Source organism: Leptonychotes weddellii, chromosome 15 (assembly GCF_054177405.1).
Source record: "Leptonychotes weddellii isolate Sample4059 chromosome 15, ASM5417740v2, whole genome shotgun sequence".
Lineage (NCBI taxonomy): Eukaryota > Metazoa > Chordata > Mammalia > Carnivora > Phocidae > Leptonychotes > Leptonychotes weddellii.
The window spans coordinates 47,341,953-47,365,140 of record NC_138383.1 but is presented as its reverse complement, the minus strand read 5'-3'; the positions used below and the strand labels follow the sequence as shown (position 1 = coordinate 47,365,140).

Sequence of the window (23,188 nt, the reverse complement as noted above, 5' to 3'; positions counted from 1 at the left end):
TTTGCCACATACTCTGTCTCTAAAATCAATCTAGTTCACACCTTTGAAAACCTCTTGATGATACAGTGCAATTTAGACATACTTCCAGGGGACAGATACTGAATATTTAACCTCAGTTTTTTTCTTCAAAGGAAAAATGTTATCCTGTTAACTTTATTTTTTGTTTCTGTGTTTTTACACAAGGCCATTTTGCATTAACAGCACACTACTATGGAGAGATTACTGTAGTACAGTGCATTCACCAAACACAGAAAGGATGCCACCCTTCCCACCTCATGTCTGAGATCATTGGTTTCCCCACCTGTGGGTCACAAGCCCCCAAGGATCCTCAGGGTTGTTGCAGGGGCTCCCGAATCCACCTGCCTCAAGTTTGAGCAAGCCACATCCTGAAACAAGTCTAAGTCACTATAGTTTCTTACTAAATATAAACTAATTAGGAATTTATCAAAAGTATAGCAGGTTTTCATCATTATGTGTGTTTTTAACAGAATACTAAAAGTACAGGTCCCAACATACGGAGTTGGGGAGAAGGTCCGTTGAATGTTTTGATTGTATGGAGGAGTACTTGGAAGCCACCATCTGAGATTATAGATGCAAGAGCTGCAGGTACAGAAAGGTGAAGGGTCATGCAGTGTGACAGAAGTGTAAGTGGTGGGCCTGGGACACAAACCCTGTTCTTGCAAATCCAGGTTCAGTGCTGATTCCACTGCGAGATCTGGAAAGCCACCTGGCTTCCCTCAGGTAGCCAGAGTCCATGGAAAGCCTGGATTGCCACCTGGAAATGTTGCCTACCTGATCAACACATTGTTGATTTTACCAAACAGTCTCTGTAATACATCTTCACTGGTCAAGTAGGACTAGCGGTTCACACTGAATATTACATTGTAATTGTTGCATTGTTTCTGAAGGGCTAACAACATGTGGAAGAGACGAGTCATTAAATTTTGTGTTGTTAAATGGTCTGAAAAGTCAATATTTTATGAGAAGCCATTTTTAAAGAACAGCTGCTCCTGTATTACCTTATTCCTATTACTAGCCCAGGAAATAAGATGGTATAGTTTTTTTAAGACTTAGCAGTAAAGATCCCTTTGTCCTTTAGAGTGTAGTAATAAATCACTCTTACCTCTCGTGTTACCAGATAAAGAAGGTGGCGGGCCCGAAGCAGACAATTGCTGTTGAGAGAAAAAAAAACAAGAGAATGCAGATTCTTCTTTTTCCCAGTTAGTTGCAAAATCCTAGTAACTATATCGTGTACCATGTCATCCTTAGGAGTGATGGAAAGAAAAATTAAAATTTGGGAATAGGAGTCATTTCCCTTAAGTTGAATGATCATTATCAGCAGGAATGTAGAACTAGCCAAGTGTTCATCAGGTATACATACCTTGAGGAATTTTGAGGAAGGACAGGCGGAGGCATGTGGGCTCCACTTTTATAGAGACCGTTGTGCAAGCACAGCAACCACCTCAGCTGTCCCTGCTGAAACCTACTTGGCAAAATCTTTTCTGGCAATCTCTTTGCACAATATTCACTGACTGTGGCTGTGAATGGATATAATTAGAAATATTTCTTGTCACCTATAAATAATTTGACGGAGGATAATCTAGGGTTCTTTATAGGCATTTGATAGGGGATGTGGATTCAGGGCTTCTAAGGCTGTTTTGCCAGCTTTGCTGTTACATCATTCACCACGGAATTCAAAGCCAGGTTCCCACTTACTCTCCTGCCTGAAACGTTGGTCTGACAGAACGAGCTGGACACGAGGAGTTCAGGACTAATTGATGTGTTAGTGCTCAAAGCCATTAAGGAGCTGGGATGAATTTTAGATCTGACACTATGATTGGAAGCAGCAAGTGATGGATATTAAGCAGAAAATTCCTAGTCAGGGTCCAGATTTTACAAACACTATCGATAGATTCTTCTCAAGTCTGAAAAGCTAAACATGATGGAGAAAGTGAGTTGTCAGGGTAGGCAGTGGTGGTAGACCAGTGGGGGAGTCGGGAGGGATTTAGAACAGATACAAACACTTCTGTTCTTTGCTGAAGGACTTGCCATGGGTATCTCCAGCTCATTTGTTTTCACTGAGGGGACTCCGGGATGCTGTGTGATGCTCCATGCTTGTTTCCACTGCGTAATGGAAGGAGACACAGACATGCATTCTTAGTTCATGGGCAAATCCTCATGACTAGCTGTAGCTCTAATGAGGTGGGTACTACATACTTTTATTTAAGGTGGGAGGAAAGATGTACCACAAAACTTGTGGATGGAGAAGATGAGTGGGCATCCCATGTGCCCATGGTACTTGTCAATTGGGTTTTGGTGGCTTCACCACATTCACAACACAGCTGTTGCTGAATATGATGGGAAATCTAAGTGTGTCCGTAAGACCTGATGTGATATTTTTTACTGTCATCTGCCAACTTAAATTACTGATTAATGTGATCACTTTTTATATGCATCCTATTGACTTAGAATTTTAACACATTAACAGATTGAATCTTTTATACTTTTTACTTCTTTTGAAACAATACTATGGAATAGGCAGACATTATTTTTATTTTTTCAAGTCTCTGTGGAAATGACTCTGAGAAGGTTAGTGATTTATGCAAAATGCTGGGCTCTGAGCCAGAAAGAGGAAAGGTCTTCTGATTTTTCTCTAGTTGAGATTTTCACAACTCATTTTTACTTCTTTTGGAACTTGATATCTAAATTAGAGACATAATAAATATTATCAAACACACGCACTACTTTTAGAACTGAAAGATAAAAGAAGACACTATGGGTAAGACCAAGACGCACAGGCTGAGTTACACAGCTGTAGCTAGTGAGGACCGTACCTAAAACTCAGAGCTTTGACCAGTTGCTGAGCCCGACTGATCATCAGATCTTGAAAGCTCTAAAACAGGGCATCAGTGTTCTGGTGGAGACTGGCATGGACCACCAGGAGTGGGTCAGAGAACCTTGCAGAGCTTGGACAGAAGAACAGCAGTGCTGAATGAGGGAGAAGCATTTCCCTTACACCTGCTTCTCTAGGGACTCTCTGAATAGGAACTACAGGAAAGCAGAGCTAAGCCTTCTTGTATTTGTGTGGTTCTTTATGATTTGGATGCTGTATTTATGCAGTCTGGAGAAAAGCTTCTCTCTAGCATTTCCCCCCATTATCCTTGCAGATTTGGAAATGTTATAGGCTTCGGTGATCTTGTACTTCTTCATCTACGAAAAACATAAATTTAGTGAAAACCTGATATTCCCTTTACCTTGTACAGTTGAATGAATTAAATTAGGCTATACAAATAATCTGAAGTATAAAATGCCTTTATAAGTTATAGATGTATTATAGATGATTATTGGAGATTATGTATAATCACTTAATTCATATATATGTAAATTACATATGTGTACATATACATAAAATGCTTATAACAGTGTTACAAGGGGCTGCTGAAACAGACATTTTGTAATTATAGGTAAAGTTCACAAAGGTATGCTGACATTTTCCTGAGTATACACTGGGTGTCAAAATGGTAGTAAAGGGCTGCAAAGAGATGGTGGTTAAGAAATGTCAGTGAGCAAGATTATTTTTATTGTTATGTCTTCTAAATTATTATTATTATTTTTTAAAGATTTTATTTATTTTTTGACAGAGAGACAGCGAGAGAGGGAACAGAAGCAGGGGGAGTGGGAGAGGGAGAAGCAGGCTTCCCGCTGAGCAAGGAGCCTGATGTGGGGCTCGATCCCAGGACCCTGGGATCATGACCTGAGCCGAAGGGAGACGCTTAACGACTGAGCCACCCAGATGCCCCTCTAAATTATTTTTTAAGTAGGCTTCATGTTCAGCGTGGAGCCCACCATGGGGCTTGATCTCACAACCGTAAGAGTCGAGATCAAGAGTTGGACACTTAACTGACTGACTGAGCCACCCAGGCACCCCTGTTGTGTTTTTATTAGATAAACTTTGTTCAAAAAATATAGTTGGAACCCACTTTGGAGATGTTCATGTCCTAGCTTCTGTGGTGCCCAGCATAGCAGCACAACCTCAATAAAATCCCTTGAGATGTGGCAAGTCAGATTGTTGTTGGTCTTTTTTTTAATTTCTCAGGGACAAAAAATGGGTCTTCACAAGTTGCTTATTCATTTTAGGTCTGTTGCTTATTACACTGCAGATTCTCATCCCGGTGTGTGGGTATATTCACTCACTAAGTTTTCTAGTCTATACATACTTATTAAATATCCACTATGTGTCAGCCACTGTGGTAGCTCCCCCAAACTGGCCAAGACAATACCCTAATGGCAATTTCAGTCAATGGGGGTGGACCTACACAAAGATAAACAAATCAACATGTGATACACCAGATGATAGTACATGCTTCAAAGAACAATGAAGCTGAGTAAGGGGGAGAGGGAGCATTGTAGCAAGGTGGGTGATCTCGGAAGACTTTCATAGTAAGGTGACATTTGAGTAGAAGCTTGAGGGAAGCGTAGGAGCAAGCAATGTGGATATCTAGAAGAAAGTATTTCACAGAGTGGGAACAAAGAGTGTAAAGGTCCTGAGCCTGGAGTCCTCCTAAAGCGTTGATGAGCAGTAAAGAATCCTGAAAGAAGAGCAAAATGGACAAGGGACAGAGTAGCAGGAGATGAGGTAGGGAGGGTCAGTTATGTAGGAACTTTGGGACAATACAGGAGCTTTGGTTTTTAATCTGAATGGGATGGAGAGCCAGAGGAGAATTTTAGGAAGGGGAGAAATGTAATCAGACTGAAGATTTAAAAGAACCACTCTGGGTTCCAGCGTTGAATATAGGTTGTAGGGCAGCAAGGGGAGGCCAAGCGGAGGCAGCAGGCCACTGCAGCTGTGTAGATAGAATATTAAGGTGGCTTGGGCCATGTTCCGGTTAGTGTTGCTGACATAGCATATTGCCCCAGACATAATGGCTTAAAACAACCATCTTATTATGCCCATGGGTTTTGAGGGTCAGGAATATAGATTCTGGAAGGGACACAGCAGTCTCTGTTCTGCAAAACCTGGGTCGTCTAAGAACAAAGCCTGGGGGGTGATTCAACAGCTAGGGGCAAGTATTATGTCTCACAATAAATGTCAGAGGAAAAAAGTATTGTTGAGAAGGGTAGCTAATAAATGAAGTGATATCTGGAGGCAGACGGGTCAAGGGAAGGTTTGTTAAAAGAGGGGAGAGACTAAGCAAATTTGTTTTGATGAGAAGGATTATGGAAAGTTAAGACAAATTGATGACACAAGAGAAGGAGGAGGGACTGGAGTCCAGAGGCCAAGTGGCAGGTTTGGACTCTGAAGGGGGGAAAGGACACCTCATATATTAGGAAAGAAGACAGAGAGTAAGGGCAAGATGCAAGTGAGTTGATAGATTTGATGGTGGGAAGATGAGAGAGTTCCTATTCGCTTCTATTTTCTCAATGAAGTACGAGGTGAAGTTATTGGTTGAGAGTGAGGGCAGTGCAGGAGATGTAGGAGTTATACAGAGAGGAGGTGTGAAGTGTCCGTTTTGGAGAGTGAGAAGCTTGGCCAGAAGTACTGAATTACAGTCATATTGTTAAAGTGAGACCAGTTTAGCAGATCTGTTTTTCTCCAGCAAGTTAAGTTGCTTGGATGTGGTCATAGGAAAGCTGAGTTGAACCAGGGTGAGACTTTGTCTGGCAAGAGAAATATAGGGACAGGGCCAAAGGAGTTAAGAATCCTTTCAAGTGAGTTATTATAATATTGGACCATGAAATTTAAGCTCGGACAAGGAAGAAAGTGAGAGGACGTATCAGAACAATGAAAAAGTAATGGTCAATGGATAGGAGGTCTTGATGTCAAAGAATTGCAGGGATGGAATATCTAGAGCAGGTGAGCTGGAAGAAGAGGAGGTATTGGATAGAGATTGATTGGAATAAATCCCGCTTGGTGTGATGTGTCACTATTTTATATATATGGTTGGATTTGATTTGCTAATATCTTGTTGGAAAGTTTTGCATCTATGTTCATTAGAAACATTAGTCTGTAGTTTTTTGTAATGTCTTTATCTGGTTTTGATATTAGTGTCATTCTGGCCTCATGGAGTGAGTTAGAAAATTTTCCCTCTGCTTTTTTCTTGAAGACATTGTGGAGAATTGATGTTATTTTTCCTTAAATGTTTGGTAGAATTCACTAGTGAAATTATCTGGACCTGATGCTTTCTTTTTTGGAAGCTTATTAACTATTGATTTAATTTCTTTAATAGATGTAGGCCTATTCAGATTATCTGTTTCTCCTTGTATGCTTTGGTTATTTGTGCAGAGACTGAATGGGGTGCTTGAGATTGCAATTTTTGTGAAAATCTTGGTCATGGCAAGGTCAGTGATGACTGTATGCTCAGCTACCTCAAACTACTTTCCAGGGGGTGATTTTCTACACATACAAGTATATAGTACATATAGTGGTATTCATTCATTTAATTGGTATTTATTGGGTAGACATAAAAGAGTTTAAAAAAAGAAATCCCTGCTCTCTTGGAATTGACATTTTGATGGAAGGGGGTGGTGGAGACAATGAACTCATAAAAAAACGTTGAAGATGTATTTCTTATTCTATGTGACGTGCTATGGGAAGTGTAAGTTAGAGTCACGAGGTAGTAATTACTGTAGGCAGGGGGCCACATTTGGTATGGCAAGCAGGGCAGGCTTCTTTGAACTGAGACTTGAATAATGCACAAGAATGATCTCTGCAGAAATCTGAATAAGGAACGTTCTATGCAGGGAAAACTGTGGGGAGGTGAGTGAGGGAAAAATAGGTCTGTATTTTGAGTGCCTACCAAGAGCCAGGTGTATTTGATGTACACTGCTTCATTTTATCCTCATGCAAACCTAAAGAGTGGAAAAGGTTAGTATTGCTGAATACTGAAAAGGAATTGAGTAACAGTCTGGTTAAATAAATTGCCCTGGATCCCATAGCTGGTGTGTGTGGTAGAGCTGACACTCCGGCAGGGCCACGTCAGCCTCCATCACCCAGCTGCTAGCTGTACAGCCTCCAGCGCCCCTTCCAACTCAGAGATTCTGTATTTACCTAATGATGTTACTGACCCGATAAAAGCTATGCCAGAAGGAAACAGCTAACAGAATAATAAATAAGAGACCTCCCATCCAGTGACTCACATTTTGTGAAAGCTGCCTTTTATGAGAGCAGCATGTAGTGTTAAAGTGACAGTGTCCTGTTGTTGGACACGCCATAATGCTTGCCCACCAGAAGCCGGCATATTGAGAACTGGAAAGCCACAAACTACCCCCATGACACATAGAACTGTGTGTAAAGTACATGCTGCTAAAAAGACAGAGATACGTAGAGACTTACGTTTTCTGTGCTACAGGATATAGGTGGAACCTTGAAAATGTTTTTCAGAAATTCTGTTTTGGTAGCATATCAGTAATCTTTCCTTACTCACACGTAGCAGTTTTGCTCTCTCATCCCCTGCCCCTTCTAGCTGTCTACACCTTTCCACTTGAATAGAGTGAATAGAGAAGCATCTGCTAGGTGTTATAATTAACTCAGAGGCACGTAGATTCCCGGGGAAGCAGGTCTACATGGGAAAAGAATAAGGAGACAGAATCATTCAGCTCTTTCTGGTTATTCTATTTCATTCTTTAGGGGCCTTCCTGATTCCTGGGGGTTGGTATGTGGTTGTTTGGCTCACTGTTATTTTCCCTTTGTGTTGTTATCTGACATTTCACCTCTTAGGTGTGAGAAGTCATGTGCTGTCCCCACTACTCAGGCAACATTAATAATTAATATTTGAGAATCTAATGTCCTGTGTATTGATGAACTATATTAAAAATAAATCAGTGGACAAATTTAATTTTAACTTAAATCTTTGGAAATTCTTTTCCCTTCTTAGTTCCAGTTAGACGACAAGACATGCTTTTAGGATCTTTTTTCTGGTCAAGTCTTAGGTATGGTGCTAAATTCCCTTTATTTCAGAAAAGAAGTCGCAATAAATTGCTGCCATCAGTGTTGACCGTTGGTATCTTCTACAGGATTGGAAGTAGAGGTAGGAAGAGAATATATTACATTCCCGAGTGGCAGGATATCAACGAGAGGTAATTATTAAGAAGTAAGAGGCACTTGTGTAGGGGAAATAGGAGTAAATGTTCTAGTATTCCTATGCTGGTTGTTGGTGGATATTTTGCATTTCTGTAAAAGTCACTGTGTGTTTTGAAGGTTTTGAAAGTAAGAGAAAAGATTTACAAAATGATATTTTTTTCTTAAATACATGTTGTAGTTGGGGACAGTTCGGAAGCAAAGTGTGAATAAGTGTAACTATTTCTTTAAACAAGTAAAATGGACTAAGCAATCTAAAATCTGGGCTTTCCTTGAGTACCAGGAGAGGTCAGACAGGACGCATTAACCAAGCAGGAGGCATAAGGCAGGATAGAATAGCTGAACAGAAGAGCTAAGACAAAGTGCCGGAATTGAAGGGGAGAGACCGGGAAGCATGCAGTTACTGAGAGGGGGAGAGAAGACGGGATGCAAGACCTGAGTGGGAAAGATAAGACAGGAAGGAACCATGGAACAGGAGAAGATAGAGCTGATTGCTCTAGAGAGGTTCTCCCTCCTACGAGGGAAGGTTGCTTGGAGCCAGTGCCCTTGAAGGATAAGGAGGGTGGACTCACAAAGAGGAGGAAAGAGTATTATGGTCAGAGGCAGCAGGAGCAAGGAGAATATGACAGTGATATGAAAATACAGGAAAGGAACATGTAAGTCCACCTAGGTGTCTTAGAACATGTAAGAGTAGACGCTTTGACCCCTAAAGAAGGCGTTAAAGCGAGCCATGTGTAAGTGGAGACGTGAGGAATGGGTAAACATTTGCCAGATGGGGAAGGGTTGGAGGGCACACAGGCAGCAAATTCAAAGGTATAGAAACATTCATTTATTTATACTTTTGGTGTTCATCATAGCTGCAGCTCTCCAGCCAGAGAAATCTTTCTAAAAAATAAACACATCACTGTCCAGCTTAACATTACCCCCTCTGCTCTTAGCATAAAAACTAAAATCCTGAAGATGGCCCTTGCCTACCTTGCAAGCTCTCACCTTGTGATACTCTCTTCCTCCCTCTGTGTGTCTCAGCCTCACTGACCTCCTTTCAGTTCCAGGAACATACCGTGAGCCTTCTCATGTCAGGGACTTAGCACTGTTGCTGCCTCGGCTTCAAGGACTCTCATTTCTCATCTCTATACTTAAGACTAGCTAAGGCCTATTCTTCCTCTAAATCTCAGCTTCAATTTCACTAACTTTAAGAAAAAGACCTGGGCCCTCCAGAATAAGTCTGATTTCCCTGTTTATATGTTCTCTTTACTTTTGTAAGTGTACAAAATTGCAAATAGTCTTTCTCCCTCATTAAAATGTAAGCTACATGAATATATATAGGTTTAGGGTCTTACTTGTTCATCCCTATATCCCTCCACTTGGCATTGTGCCTTGAACAGAATGTATGCTCAATTATTACGTGGGCCCCATTGCACTGAACTCACAGAAACATCTGATGGTTTGGCAGAGGCAGATGAGCTGACAGAGGAGAAAGAGGCTGGGGAGCTGCAGCTATGATGAACACCAAAGCAGGTCAGAGTTTTGGAAATCAAGGGAAGAGAACATTTCCACTTAGAGAGAATGGTCAGATGAATAACATGCAGTTGGAAGGTCGAGTTGATTAAAGATTGGGAAGTGTCCTTTTGATTTAGCAATGAAGAAGTGACTGAGGATCACAGTGAGACCCATTTTGGCAAAGTAGAGTGAGCAAAAGCCAGCCTGGAGTGAGCTAAGGAGTAGGTGGGAAGTGAGGAGATGGAGACAGTGTGTATATGCAACACCCGAGAAATTTTGTTGGAGAGGAAAGTGGAGAAGTGAGAAAGGAACTAGAGGAAAGAAATAGGGTCAAGAGAGAGTTTTAAGAAAGGAAGTTTTAAGAAAGAATGGGAGATGCTGGGAATAAAGTGGGAGAAATGGAAAATCCACTGTAAAACCATTCTAAGAAGAAGGGAGGGGGTGAGATTTAGAGCCAGGCTGAGGAGGTGGCCCTGAAATTAAATTGGAGGAGCACCTCCACATTGGAAGGATGAATATGGCATGGCAGCAGGAATGGGAGGCCATTTCCATCTGATGGCATCTAGTTTTTCTTTTAAGCAGGATGTGAAATCATCTTCTGGGACCAAAGGCGGGGAATGGAGATTTGAGGAGAGCAGAGATTTTAAATAGAGAGAAATAGAGGGAGTGAGCCAAGTTGACTGTGTAACTCCAACACCGAAGGCCCAGTGGGGTTCGTGGTTGGAAATTAATAGTGGTACCATCTCCATGCAAGTGTGGAGTAGTGAACTGTTGGATTCATTCAGGTTTAGTTTCTTTCCATTCAAGTGTGACAAAGGATAGGAGATGGCAAAGGAATTTAGGGCGTTGTTAAGAGAGTGGACAAAAATATTATACATTTTTGCTTCCTTGGGAGAGAAATAGAGGCTGATGAATATGGAAGAAATAAAAGGTCAGAGTACTGGAGGTCCCATATGGTTGAATAAGAACTGTTAGATTTGGGATAGTGCAACATGTGAGCTAGATCAGAAAGGAGTTGCTTGACTTGGTGAGTGAGTGTGAGGTTTGGGCATTTTCCAGAGTGAGGCCGTGGACGAGGTGGAGGGGAGGAGAAGGCACCGGAGGATGGGAGTCTGTATTGGAGGCATCATCCATGTGGACGTTGACATCTCCCACATATGTGGTACGAATTGGGTGGACAGGGAAGAGGTGCCAGAATTATAATGAAGGAAGTCAGTCAAGGACAGCAGGGGGCATGGGGAATAGCAGAAGAGCACGAATCTCAAAGAAGAGGAGCTTTCTACAAGAGGATAAGCAGCAGAACTTGAGTTCTGAAAGCCTGCGAGAGTAAAGGTCACCTCTCGAGAGCTTCCCAGCAAGCGCTGTGATCAGGGAGGGGTAGATGTCAATTTAAAGCGCAGGTCAAGATGTCGCATTAGAATAAACTGTTGTCTCCAAGGATCCACAAAAATAAGTGGAGGCGCCTAACAACCCGCAGGGATCTTCCCCAGGAGCCAAGGTCTTGGACGAGTGCGGCTGGATAATTTAACCCACCAGATAGTACAATTTAAAACATGTAGTCTTATATTGTTCTTTTGAAGTAGGTGTATGGTTCCTGTAAGATCTTTGTTACCTTGCTAGCTGAAAAGAAACTTGCTATTTTACCTGTTCCCTGTCTATTAAAAATGAGGTAAGCGGAAGGCCCGGGCTACCCTCAGCCATGTTGCTCTGTGGTAGTGATACCAGTTATAATCATGACGGTGGTTTGCTGTAGTTCTGTAGAAAGGCACAGCATCGCAATCCAGAGACCAAATAATGAGAGCAGGGAACTGACGGGAAATCATTAATTGGCCTCCCACTGCTGTCAGAAGCACTGGGAGAAAGCCTTGTAAGAGACACAGGACTTTCCAGAGAGAGCACAGGTACTGCAAATATATTCATTCTTAACTCCCTCCTGTTTCCTATTGTAATGTGACACAGCAAGGGAGGATGCCCAAGAAAACCACTTAAACCTATTGCAGGGAGCAAAACACTAAAAATCTCGTATTTAAAAAGGACTAGAAAATCCACAGAATGTATTTCCCTCTCAAGGGATCCTAATCCCGACTTAATAGTTCATGTATTTATAGCAGAGAGTTTGCATTTAGAGTATTTTTGAGTGTCCAATCAAAATTTACAGTTTCATTTATCTTATGTAGGTAATTACTATTTTGATTTATTTTTATGCAATCTTGAGATCAAGAATTTCCTACCATCTTATGAAGAAAATAAATTACTTCATTAACAGAAATCAACTTTTTCTGATAACTAGCTGGTGTTTTGCCCAGTGAGATTTATCATATTCTATGTTCTGTAAGCCTAATAATGCCCACCTCAAGGCTTCACCTGCTCCCCACAGGGACAAGTGTGGCTGAGGGCATTTACTATCGGGGATTGGCCTGGCTGTTCCTATCATGTTTTATTCTTGGTGACTAAATCCTGCTCTGTAAGATATAAGCCAAAATCTTTCTCTTTCCCTCTTTTTCTCCCTCCCTCCCTCTCTTTCTTTCTTTCTTTTCTTGATGCAGAGAAAGGTTAATTGACACAGTTGGGGGGTGGGGGGTGGGAAAGAGACTCAAGTTATTTGCGGATAAATTTTTTATCTGCAGAAAAACAAAGTAAGAAAACAGAGTGACAAAGATGTTCACATTTTGTGCATTTCTTTGGTCACTTTTTAGCATTCGGTTGAATTACTCTTCACTTATGATTTTTGTGTGGACCTCCCGGCTCTTCACCCGCAGCTTGTTGACCTGGGACTCAGCAATGTCAGCCCGTTCCTCAGCCTCCTCTAGCTCGTGCTGGAGCTTACGGAATTTGGAGAGGTTGATGTTGGATTGTTCCTCCTGAGAATGGAGATGCATTTAGGAGGGAAAAGAGTTCAGAATTTCTAGTTTCTTAGGTCAGTTGGTCTCAAATTTCTTTTTACTTAAAAATGCTTCACTCTAGTAAACCTTAAAAAAAAAAAACTAGAGAAACACTCTTGAATTTTTTCTTTTTTTGTATTAATTCCTCTCATGCTTCTTGAACTCATGGATAACAAGGAGGGACAGGTGACATTTGCTACCAAATTCCTAAAAGTTCTTCTTTTTAACATATAAACATCTTAGAGCTACTACTAAATATGTCAGCTTTCCAACCTCTTTTTTTTCCCAGAGTTTGGTGAATGAACCAAACCTTCTTAAAAAAAAAAAAAAAACAACAACAAAAACCTTCTAAGAAAACCTATATTATATCAAGCTAATAACCTTGAATATAAATTATTGCCCCTTGAGTATTGGAGTGTAAATTATCGCCACTTAATACAATTTAGAAATGAAACAAAATTTGTTTCCAAGAATAGTCTTCAGTAGTCTCTGATGATGTTCGAACAGATAAGCAGTGAATTTGGGAAGGGCGGTTTGGGTTTAGTCTTTAGTAATTGTCCTTTTTTAATCGTTGACAACTATTCAAAATATGGCATTCAAATTTAGAAATTAATAAAACTTAGAATTACTAAATAATAGAGCATGAATAAAACCTCAGATCTTCCTGTTACAGATGAGGGAAGTAGGGGCTAGAGACACGGTAAGTCTCTCTCTCTCTCTCTCATTCGGCCCCCCTACCCCCTGCTTCCCACCCCAGACCTTAGAGGTCAGCAGAATAATGAAAACCACTAATGAACAGAGGAACTAATCTGTGATGAGTAGGTATATATATCCATACTTACATACTTAGAAAATTGGTATTTATTATTTCAAATAAATCATAGGCTGGGGAAATGAGATAAGGTAGAGTACCAAGAATCTATTGGTCTGAACATGACCAAGACTGTCTGAGCTCCAGACTTAACTGTTTACTTGTCACCTTCACTTATGTATATGATGGTATTTCAAACAGTGTTTCCAGAACAGAAATGCTTTTTCTTTATTGCCTTGTGAATCTGTTCCTCCCTTAGTTCCCCATTGTAGTCCTTGTTGCACCATCCAACTGGTTGCTCAAACCATGAACTTGATGAAGTACCCTTGATTTCATTTCTGTCACCTTCCCAGGGCAACCTATTAGCACATCCTATAGTTTCTCCCTCCAGAATGTATCTTCAATCTCTCTACTCTTCTCTATCTGCTCCACTGTTGCCCTCAGGCAAGCCATGGGCCCATTCAGAAAGCCTCCTAGAATGTTGCCCTGTAATCTACCTGTGTTATTGGACAATCTGTTCTCTACAAAGTAGCCAGAATATTCTTTTTAAAAAGTATAAACCAGGGCATGACTGAGCAGTTTAGAACCTCCTGTGGCTTTCTAGTGTCCCATTGTACTTAGAATGTGATCTAGACTTCTTACCAAGGACTAGAAGACCATGTGATCTGCCTCCTCTCTCGCTCCTCAGCCCCCTCTCCACTGCTCTCTCTCTGTTGCTTTCTGCTCCTTGAATGAGACTCTTGTCCACTCAAAAGCATTGTGTTGCTCTTCCCCTTCCCTGGAACAGTTTTCCCTGGCTCATCAAGTGGTTGGTTTCTTCTCCTTCTTCAGAACGTTGTTGACCCTTTTCCTTTGATCCTTCCTCATCGTACCCTCCTTTCCTTTCCTTTCATCCCTGTAACTAAGCTGGCTTGGCTGGGTGGGGGGTGCGGATTGCGTGGTCACTCCAAGGGGTTCAGAACTCACCGCTTCCTCAGCTTGTCTCTTGTAAGCTTTCACCTTCGCTTGCAGTTTATCTACCAGATCTTGGAGTCTGAGCACATTCTTGCGGTCTTCCTCAGTCTGAAATAATATTTTGAAGAGTGAGTCTCTTGAAAGTACAAATACCATCAACATTTTGTTGTACATTAGCTTTTTGAGCCCTTGCAGAGTAGGGTGAAAACCTAGACAGGCCTTTTCCTTACCTGGTAAGTGAGTTCCTTCACTCTCCTCTCATGTTTGCGTAGACTCTTGACAGTTTCAACGTTGTGCTTCTGTTCACTTTCAACTTCTCCTTCAAGTTCACGGACCTGCAAGAAGGTAGGTATTTTAAAAGGTATTTACTGTGATCCATTCACTCAGTGGATTTCTCCTTCTTCAAATGACCTGCAGTGCTTCTTTTACTCTGCTTTATATGTAGTTTTGATGCCCTAGTCTAGTTGTGTCCTTAAAAGCTCTTGGGCAGCAAAGAACATTTCTCATTCGTCTCTGTATGCCCCCAGTCATCCAGCAGTACGAGGTACTCAAACTTGTGCACTGGATTGGAATGAGGTGGGAAATATGCTGATCAGAAGACCCACCCTGGCCTCCAGTTTCTGGATCTGCTTCTTCCCGCCCTTCAGGGCCAGCTGCTCAGCCTCGTCCAGACGATGTTGCAGGTCCTTCACTGTCTGCTCCAGGTTCTTCTTCATGCGCTCCAGGTGGGCGCTGGTGTCCTGCTCCTTCTTCAGCTCCTCGGCCATCATGGCTGCCTGATGAGCAGTAAAACAAAACCAGTTGAGAGAGCTGAGCTAGCACATCAGGATTCAAGTTTGACCAGGACCGTGTTGCCCTCTGCTCACATCAGTGATGGCCTTCTTGGCCTTCTCCTCTGCATTGCGGGCTTCCTGGACAATGTCATCCATCTCTCCCTGGATCTGGGAAATGTCTGTTTCCAGTTTCTTCTTGGTGTTGATCAGGCTGGTGTTCTGGTTGAAATATCAAATTTAGAAATAGTTAATACATGAGAGCAAAATTAAGATGGCAGATTTTTTTTATTATGTTATGTTAATCACCATACATTACATCATTAGTTTTTGATGTAGTGTTCCATGATTCATTATTTGCATATAACACCCAGTGCTCCATGTGAGATGCCAGATTTTTAGTGAACTCACAAACTAGTTAATTAAGTAATTAGTATTCCTCCTTGTTCCATAAATTATCTGAGATGATAATATGTTTTTAATGTGACTGGATGTCACAGTATAGATATTGTTAACCCACAGATACTAAATGTTTTAAATTTTATCCTCCATAAAACACTATGAATGCATTTTTAGGTAATGCCAAGATATGAGCAGGAATTTCATTTTCATTTCTTTGTATTTTTCACTATTGTGTTATACTCACCTGGGTGTGCAGGAGCTGGACGCGCTCACTGGCGTCCAGGAGCTCCTGTTCTGCGATTTTCCTGCTTCTCTCCATCTGCTCCAGAGTAGCCCTCATCTCCTCGATCTCAGCCTGCAGCAGGTTGGCTCTGCGCTCCACCATGGCCAGCTGTTCCTTCAGGTCCTCCTGGCCCCGGAGAGCGTCATCCAGGTGGATCTGGGTGTCCTGTGGAATGAACAATCATTGAGACACCTCGTTCTCAGGGCTGCAGTCACCCCAGCCACTTTGGGGCCGTCTTTTGAACCCACTGACTTTGAGGATGCCTTGGGTGTTCCTGTAGTTCCTCAGGGCCTCTGCGGCCATGCGGTTGGCATGGTTCAGCTGGATTTCCATCTCATTGAGGTCTCCTTCCATCTTCTTCTTGAGCCTGATGGCATCATTCCTGCTCCTGATTTCAGCATCCAGGGTGCTCTGCATCGACTCCACGACCCTGATGTGGTTTCTCTTCAGCTGGTCAATTTCCTCATCCTTCTCAGCAATTTTCCTGTCGACCTCAGACTTGACCTGGTTCAACTCCAGCTGGATGCGCAGGATCTTTCCCTCTTCATGTTCAAGAGATGCCTTTAATGACAACAAGGGGTGACATTAGCAGGGAATGGAAGTTTATAGTATTATAGAAATAGGAATCAGTTCTTGCTCTTGTGCTGCCATAACACATTTTTATTCCATTGTTCTGGAAATTTCTACAATGTGTTGTTGATTTTATATATTTCTGTCTCCCCAGCTAGATAGTGCTCTTGAGGGCAGGGACCTTAACTTATTCATCTTTGTTTCTTTCAGTGTCTAGCACAGTTCCTGATGTACAGGTGTGTTAGTTGCACATATGGTCAATTCTCCATCCTCATACTAAGTACACAGAGTCAGAATTACTTTTCTTTTCTCTTAATTCAAGAATTTCCTCAATTCTTGCATGCAGTGGACTCTTAATTCCTCTTGTAATTGTTTTAGAATGTACAGTAAAATGTTTACCTCTGCCTCCTCTAAAGCAGCCTGAAGTTCAGACTTCTCTTGTTCCACTTGTTTCTTTATCTTTTCCAGTTCATGGATACGTTTCCCTCCTTCTGCAATCTGCTCAGTGAGATCAGAAATCTCCTCTGTTGGTGAGCAAAAATATAAAAATTTGTTCAGTGACGGGAAACATTTTTTCAGATCTTTTGTTAAAGGTGAGATGTACTCACGTTGCAAATTCTTATTTTCCCGCTTCAAGGTTTCAAGTTGGTCTAAAGATTCCTCATAAGCATTCTTAATCTTGAACAGCTCTGTGCTAAGGGAGCGGGACTCCTTTTGGGAAGCTTCAAGTTCAGCATGAGTTTCTTCATACTTCTGTTTCCATTCTGCCAGGATCTGAGGGGCAAAGAATGGTCCAAATAAAGTTGATGGGATGGACACCATCTATCCCGGAACGTGTTGGAGTTAAGATGATCAGGGACTGACAAATCGTATGAATGAGAAGAGTAGAAACCACAGGCATTATGCCCCTCCACTGCTTACCGTGGAGCAGGAGCTACTGAGAACAGCCCTCGGGTAGTTTGAAGACTGCACACTGAAGGTAGCAGGCTGGCTTTCATCCTGTGTTGAGTACTGAGGCAGAGGCTACTACACGAGTTACCTTGTCGAAGTTCCTCTGCTTCTTGTCCAGGGCGGCACAGGCTGCGTTGGTTCTCTCCACGTCAATCATGAGGTCCTCCACCTCATTCTGGAGCCGCTGCTTTGTCTTTTCAAGGGAAGCACATTTGGCGTTCACAGCTTCTACGTGCTCCTCAGCATCCTGTAGACGTTGAGCCAGCTTCTTTCTAAAAAGTGAAATAAGAACAAGAGAAGTGAATGGCCATCAGCAGAACTGGATGCTTCAAAGTAGGTACAAAAGAGTGATTTCTACAGCCAGACCCCTAATACTTTGCTTTTCCAGCTTGTTTTGTAGGCCCAGTTTTGTGCTAGCTCATTCCCACTCTCCGATGAATTAAATACTGAAAACAGTCTAAATTTCAACATCGCCATACTTCATCCTCAGGTTTTAAGGTCATCTGTGATCAGCCCAAGCCAACATTTTACCCATCAAAGTGGCTGGTTTACTCCTCCTCTATAGAATAGTAATATCTGCCTTGAATTACTGTTGTTTATGTCTTGTCTCTACTGAATTTTCATCTCCAGAGGGTAGAGTGTATATCTTGTTCCTCTTTGTTTCTTGTAGGCTGTCACACATATTAAGTGCTCGAATGTTTGATGAATTGAATTCAAATGAATGAATTCAACCCAAATCAAATATCCTTGATTTTGGCTAATCATGTCCCTTATTTTTCCTGGCTTTTCAGTAATCATTTAATAAAAATAAACTTTTCCAAATCAATATCAGTTTTGCTTTGTGACCTCCACTCAGAGGCTCTTCTAAGGCATCCACCCACCATGATTCCAACCAAATGGTTGTACATGAGTCACAAGATAAACAACTAGATCTCTCCTGAAACTTCCTGTTGAATGAGTAGGTTTCTTCCTGTCCAGATTCTCCATCTTTACAGTTCCATCTTGAACCTTTGATTGCATTGAATATTTGGTCCTTTGTGAAAAGATGTGATTCCTTTCTTATTGCAGAATTTATGTTTTCTTTTTAGTCTTTAACAATATGTGTATTTGCTCCCCACGAATAGCCATGTTTTAGTTCTCAGAAGGAGGAGCTATGTTCTGAAGCCCAGTTATTTTTCCCTTACACACCTAACACCTTGGACTGACTTTCCCATTAGTGGCTGAGAGGGAGGAGAGACACAAGGAAGTACAGTTAACACTTACTCTGTCTACACCTTTATAGATAGAATGATGTCAAAAGTCCCCCTTTTTAAAAGTAGTCCTTCAGCTTCCTCTTGCCTTAGTTGCTTTTTCCGCCCTCTAGCTTAATTTCTTTTCCTGCACTGCCTAGAATGTTTGTCTTGCTTTGGCTTATGTTCATGCATGTTTTTTCCTTGGTTTTTCAAATTTGTTTTGGGAGCAATGGACATTTTCCCATACAGTGCTTATGGCAGATGTGCTTTGTTAAAAGAGATATTTCCATTTCAGCTAAGTCTAGGACATACTTGGCCTCCTCCAGCTCCTCTGTGCGCTGGATGGCATCCGTCTCGTATTTGGTCCTCCATTGGGCCACCTCGCTGTTGGCCTTGGACATTGCCCTCTGCAGCTCAGCCTTGCCCTCCTGCTCCTCCTCATACTGTTCCCGCAGCAGGTCACAGTCATGGCGGGCTGATTGCAGGGCATGGGCCAGAGCACTCTTGGCCTGAGAACATAGAGATCAGAGACTTAATTTGATATCTTTAAAGTGACATTTAGTCCCTAGGCTCCTATAGGCCATCAGAAGAAAATCTGTAGAAGTAAGCGGAACACAACCTCAAAAATAAGGACAGTGACAAGTAGGGCTTACCTTTATTTCCTCCTCAAGCTGCCTTTTCAGTTCCTCTATCTGTTGTGTGAATGCTTGTTTGCCCCTTGAGAGCTGAGAAACTAATGAGTCCTTTTCATCTAGCTGGCGTGAATATTCACCTGTTAAGACCAAGATGGAGAAAACTCAACCTCACTTTGGAAATCAGAGCTCTGGATTAAAAACTGAGCAGGGAAAGGGAGCTGAGTTTGAAACATGTTGGCGTAAGTATGGATTACAGCAAGCCACCAAACTCCAGTTCTGATTATGTAAAAATGAGAAGTATGGAAAGCTTGGAGGCTGATTACATACTTATGGGCAACACAAAATATTTTAGAAGATATTTAAGATTATTTATCACAGTAGAAATTGGTCAAGAAGCATGTAACAAGAAGCATGTAATAAGAGATGTTAGTATTTTTTTATTATGTTATGTTAATCACCATAGATTACATCATTAGTTTTTGATGTAGTTTTGGTGTAGTTTTGATGTAGTTAATCACCATAGAGTACATCATTAGTTTTTGATGTTTTGATGAAACATGATTCATTGTTTGCGTATAACACCCAGGGCTCCATTCAATATGTGTCCTCTTTAATACCCATCACCAGGCTAACCCATCCCCTCCCCCAGAACCCTCAGTTTGTTTCTCAGAGTCCATAGTCTAAGAGATGTTAGTATTTAATAAGAATCACAACTTTCTTTTTTTTCCATACCACTAAGTTATAGAAGGAACTTAGATCCTGAGTCTACAAGGAGCATTTGATTCTTTGAGAATACAGTTTTTTTTCATGAAGTGTACTAACTACCTGTACAACAATAATAAAAGCCTGACTTTGAACTTTGTCCTAGAAAGAACAATATTTCAATGAATATGAAAGAATAAAGTGGTTCTCCAACACTTTGATCTGCCTATTACTTTAATGGTCCAGATGACCCATAAAATAATTTCCATCTTGTTACCTCTCACTTGAGAGGTGGAACTTTGGTAAAAAGTTGGATGGATTGACTAGGGGACAGAGGAAATGCAGAGACTCTCCAAAAAATTCTGCAAACATCACTTAAGGCTCCTGGGCTGGTTGTAGCACTGAATATTTCTCTGCATGACTGTGCTAGCTAGCAGCATTTGGCCAGACTTCAGGAAGAAGAGTGGAGTAAGTATTCCTGGACGGTCACTTCATCACTGTCATAGTCTGTCATCTTTAAAATGTGGATTACATTACACAGACTGTTGAGAGTAATAAAGTAATAAATAACTTGTGCAAGCATTTTGAAAAGTGCAAATACTGTGAAACTACAGTTTTAATTTGGTAACTTGATGGAAGTCAAATGTGCTTTATTTAAAATGTGTAAAAACAAAAGAACCTGGATCTCTTTAATGAAAGTCACAACTATAACAAAAAAGAAAGCAATCCATGCCAGTGGTCAGTGATATGTTCATAGTGGTGGTGACGGGTGCCTCTCAGGGGGGTATATATGTGATCTCAATAAGTCAGTGCAGAGTTTTTCAGCAAATTAAGCATCCAAGGGAAATTGGTCATTCCAGGTCAACACTGGTAAATGGCCCACCTGATTCTGTCTGCAGACGCGCTCTCTGAGCCGTCAGGTCGTTGATCAGCCGCTGCTGCTCCTCTTCCTTTGTCTTAAGTTCGCTCACCTGATCTTCTAGAGTACGACACATCTTTTCAAGGTTCCCCTGCATTCAAAAAGTAGTAGAAGGCATCTCAAGCAAGCATTTGGACCACAGGAATTTTCCATAATCCGAGCATTCCATAGGGGCTGGGGCACTTACTTATTTTGAGAGTATAATATCTTTACAAACAAAAACTCAGAGGCCTAAGATTATGAAGGAAAGAGTAAAAAATTACGTAGTCCAGACATGCTACCAGTAAACTGCTTTGTGAATACAAGTCTTTACTCAGCTGGCTTCTCTTTGATAGGAGAATAATGATACTTGATTCAATTCTTGGCGATTTTTTTGAGAAGCAAATTATGTATTTGTGCTTAAGGGAGAAATCAGAAGCCTCATCAAGGTGAGGTGTTTTTAAGATCCCAAAATATATAGTTGAATCGTATTTCTTATTTGGAAGAGCTTAACTTTCCACTCTATATGTTCTTTGGGTGTGGCTGTTCTCACAACCAAGAGCCAGTGCTTCCCCCATCACACCTGAGTGCCTGTCTCCTGCTTGCACTGTCTGTAGTCTCTTTGTGCCAGTTACTAAGGATTCTTGAGTGGCTCACTCACACCTGTCTCACAGAAATCTCTTTAAGACTTAAACCATGATTGTACCTTGGCTTTGGAGACCGTCTCCATGTTGCTGGTGAGGTCATCGATCTCCATCTTCATCTCGCTCTTCTCCTTCTCCAGCTTCTGCTTGACCCTCTGCAAGTTGTCTATCTGCTCCCCGAGCTCGGCCACGCTGTCCGCGTGCTTCTTCCTCAGGGTGGCCGCCGTGGCTTCATGCTGCAGGGTGGCCTCCTCCAGGTCCCTGCGCATTTTCTGGAACTCAGCCTCGCGCTTCTTGTTCATCTCGATCTGGGCGGAGGTGGCCCCGCCGGCTTCCTCCAGGCGCTCGCTGATCTCTTCCAGTTCCCGGGAGAGGTCAGAGCGCTGCTTCTCTGCTTTGGCCCGGGAGGCCCGCTCTGCCTCGATTTCCTCCTCCAGCTCCTCGAGGCGGGCCTGGGGGTGATACATCAACGTGAATGCCAACTCATGGCAGTTTTGATTCCTGGAATGCGCAGAAGAGGTGGGGGGTCCGACTCACCTGTAACTCCTTGATCTTCTTCTGTAGCTGCATTGCGAGGGCCTGCTCATCTTCAATCTTGCTTTGCAGATTGCTCATTTCAAACTCTTTCCTGTTAGAGGATCATTTTATGTCAGTCACAGATATAATAATATAGTAATTTCCCCATGGAAGTTTTGTCCTCATTGCTTACTTTTTGAGTTTCTCATCGAGTTGCTGCTTGTCATTTTCAACATCCATTGTGGATTCTTGAGCTAATTTTAGGTCTCCCTCTAGTTTCCTTTTTGCTCTTTCTAGATCCATTCGGATTTTCTTTTCTTGTTCCAAGGATCCTTCAAGCTAAAAGTTAATAATGCATGAATACAGTTCCTGGAGTGTTATCGTCTTTTATCGCAGGTTGGACTTGTAAACATTTAACTCCTATCGAATCAGCAGCTTATTTTGATTTTTCTGTGTTTAAGACAAATTTGTCCCATCCATTCCATTCCCTTTGCTGTTTACTTAGTCCAAGGAGTCATCATTTAAAAGTTGAAACATACCTCATTACCATATGATTACAGTAAATTACTAGGGAGATGTCATGCCTTCTGAATCTCCCCACTGGAAGCCATTGTGATTAGTGCTTCACCATACCCGTAGACACCATAGCAATGTTTCTAAACCATGACTTTTGCCAGTTCCTCCCTCACCCAGACATTTACAGCAGGTTCTCTATTTGATATCAGATCATTTAAAGCTGAATTCATCTTCCACATTCTTTATTTGGAATCCCCTTTCTCCCTGTGAGAGAAAACCTTATGGATATTTACTACTTCTTTGCTCTTGCTGTGCTCCCGCTTAGAGCACACTCTCTATTTCTTCCCATGGCCATTTGCTTTGTGATCCCAACCAAAACCCATTTTGTTTGTACAGCTTTTCTTGGTAAACAGAATAACCTTCCTTTCCCCTAACTCTTTTTACCTATATTGTCTGTTACCTACAACTTTCTTTATTGATTTTTTTGACTCCATGGGTGTCCATCTTAGACCTGTAGCAGGGATGATGTCCTACACTACTTATTCATTGGAAGCTCTTGAAAAGTACTCATTACATCATTAGAATGTAAACTTAGGCTTACTTAGTTTGTTACTAAATAAAAAATTATTTTTTACATGATGTTAGGCTTACATCATCTACTTGTTGTTCAAGCTTGATTTTAGCTTTGGTCAGGGTGTTGACTTTGTCCTCTTCTGCCTGCAGATCATCCAGGGTCTGCTGGTGGGCCTCTTGGAGGGCCTTCTTCTCCTTGGTCAGCTTCGCGATGGTTTCATCCAGGCCTGCCATCTCTTCTGTGAGGTTTTTCACCTTGAAAAATTAAAAAG

The 23,188-nt window shown here is 41.7% G+C and overlaps 1 protein-coding gene across 1 annotated transcript in view; it reads right to left on the bottom strand.

Moving 5' to 3' along the window:
- Positions 1 to 12,221: 12,221 nt before the first annotated feature.
- Positions 12,222 to 23,188, bottom strand: part of LOC102729572 (myosin-1) — a 20,031-nt gene continuing 9,064 nt past the window's right edge. The window contains exons 20-36 of the mRNA XM_081806005.1: positions 22,995 to 23,171; positions 22,021 to 22,166; positions 21,849 to 21,939; positions 21,374 to 21,763; positions 20,653 to 20,779; positions 19,086 to 19,204; positions 18,745 to 18,941; positions 17,289 to 17,472; positions 16,858 to 17,023; positions 16,649 to 16,773; positions 15,932 to 16,240; positions 15,641 to 15,844; positions 15,091 to 15,216; positions 14,830 to 15,000; positions 14,455 to 14,559; positions 14,237 to 14,332; positions 12,222 to 12,438 (exon numbers count right to left, since the gene is read on the bottom strand). Of these exons, the coding sequence (XP_081662131.1) occupies positions 12,286 to 12,438; positions 14,237 to 14,332; positions 14,455 to 14,559; positions 14,830 to 15,000; positions 15,091 to 15,216; positions 15,641 to 15,844; positions 15,932 to 16,240; positions 16,649 to 16,773; positions 16,858 to 17,023; positions 17,289 to 17,472; positions 18,745 to 18,941; positions 19,086 to 19,204; positions 20,653 to 20,779; positions 21,374 to 21,763; positions 21,849 to 21,939; positions 22,021 to 22,166; positions 22,995 to 23,171 (2,886 nt within the window). The 3' untranslated portion in view covers positions 12,222 to 12,285. The remainder of the gene's footprint in view (positions 12,439 to 14,236; positions 14,333 to 14,454; positions 14,560 to 14,829; positions 15,001 to 15,090; positions 15,217 to 15,640; positions 15,845 to 15,931; positions 16,241 to 16,648; positions 16,774 to 16,857; positions 17,024 to 17,288; positions 17,473 to 18,744; positions 18,942 to 19,085; positions 19,205 to 20,652; positions 20,780 to 21,373; positions 21,764 to 21,848; positions 21,940 to 22,020; positions 22,167 to 22,994; positions 23,172 to 23,188) is intronic.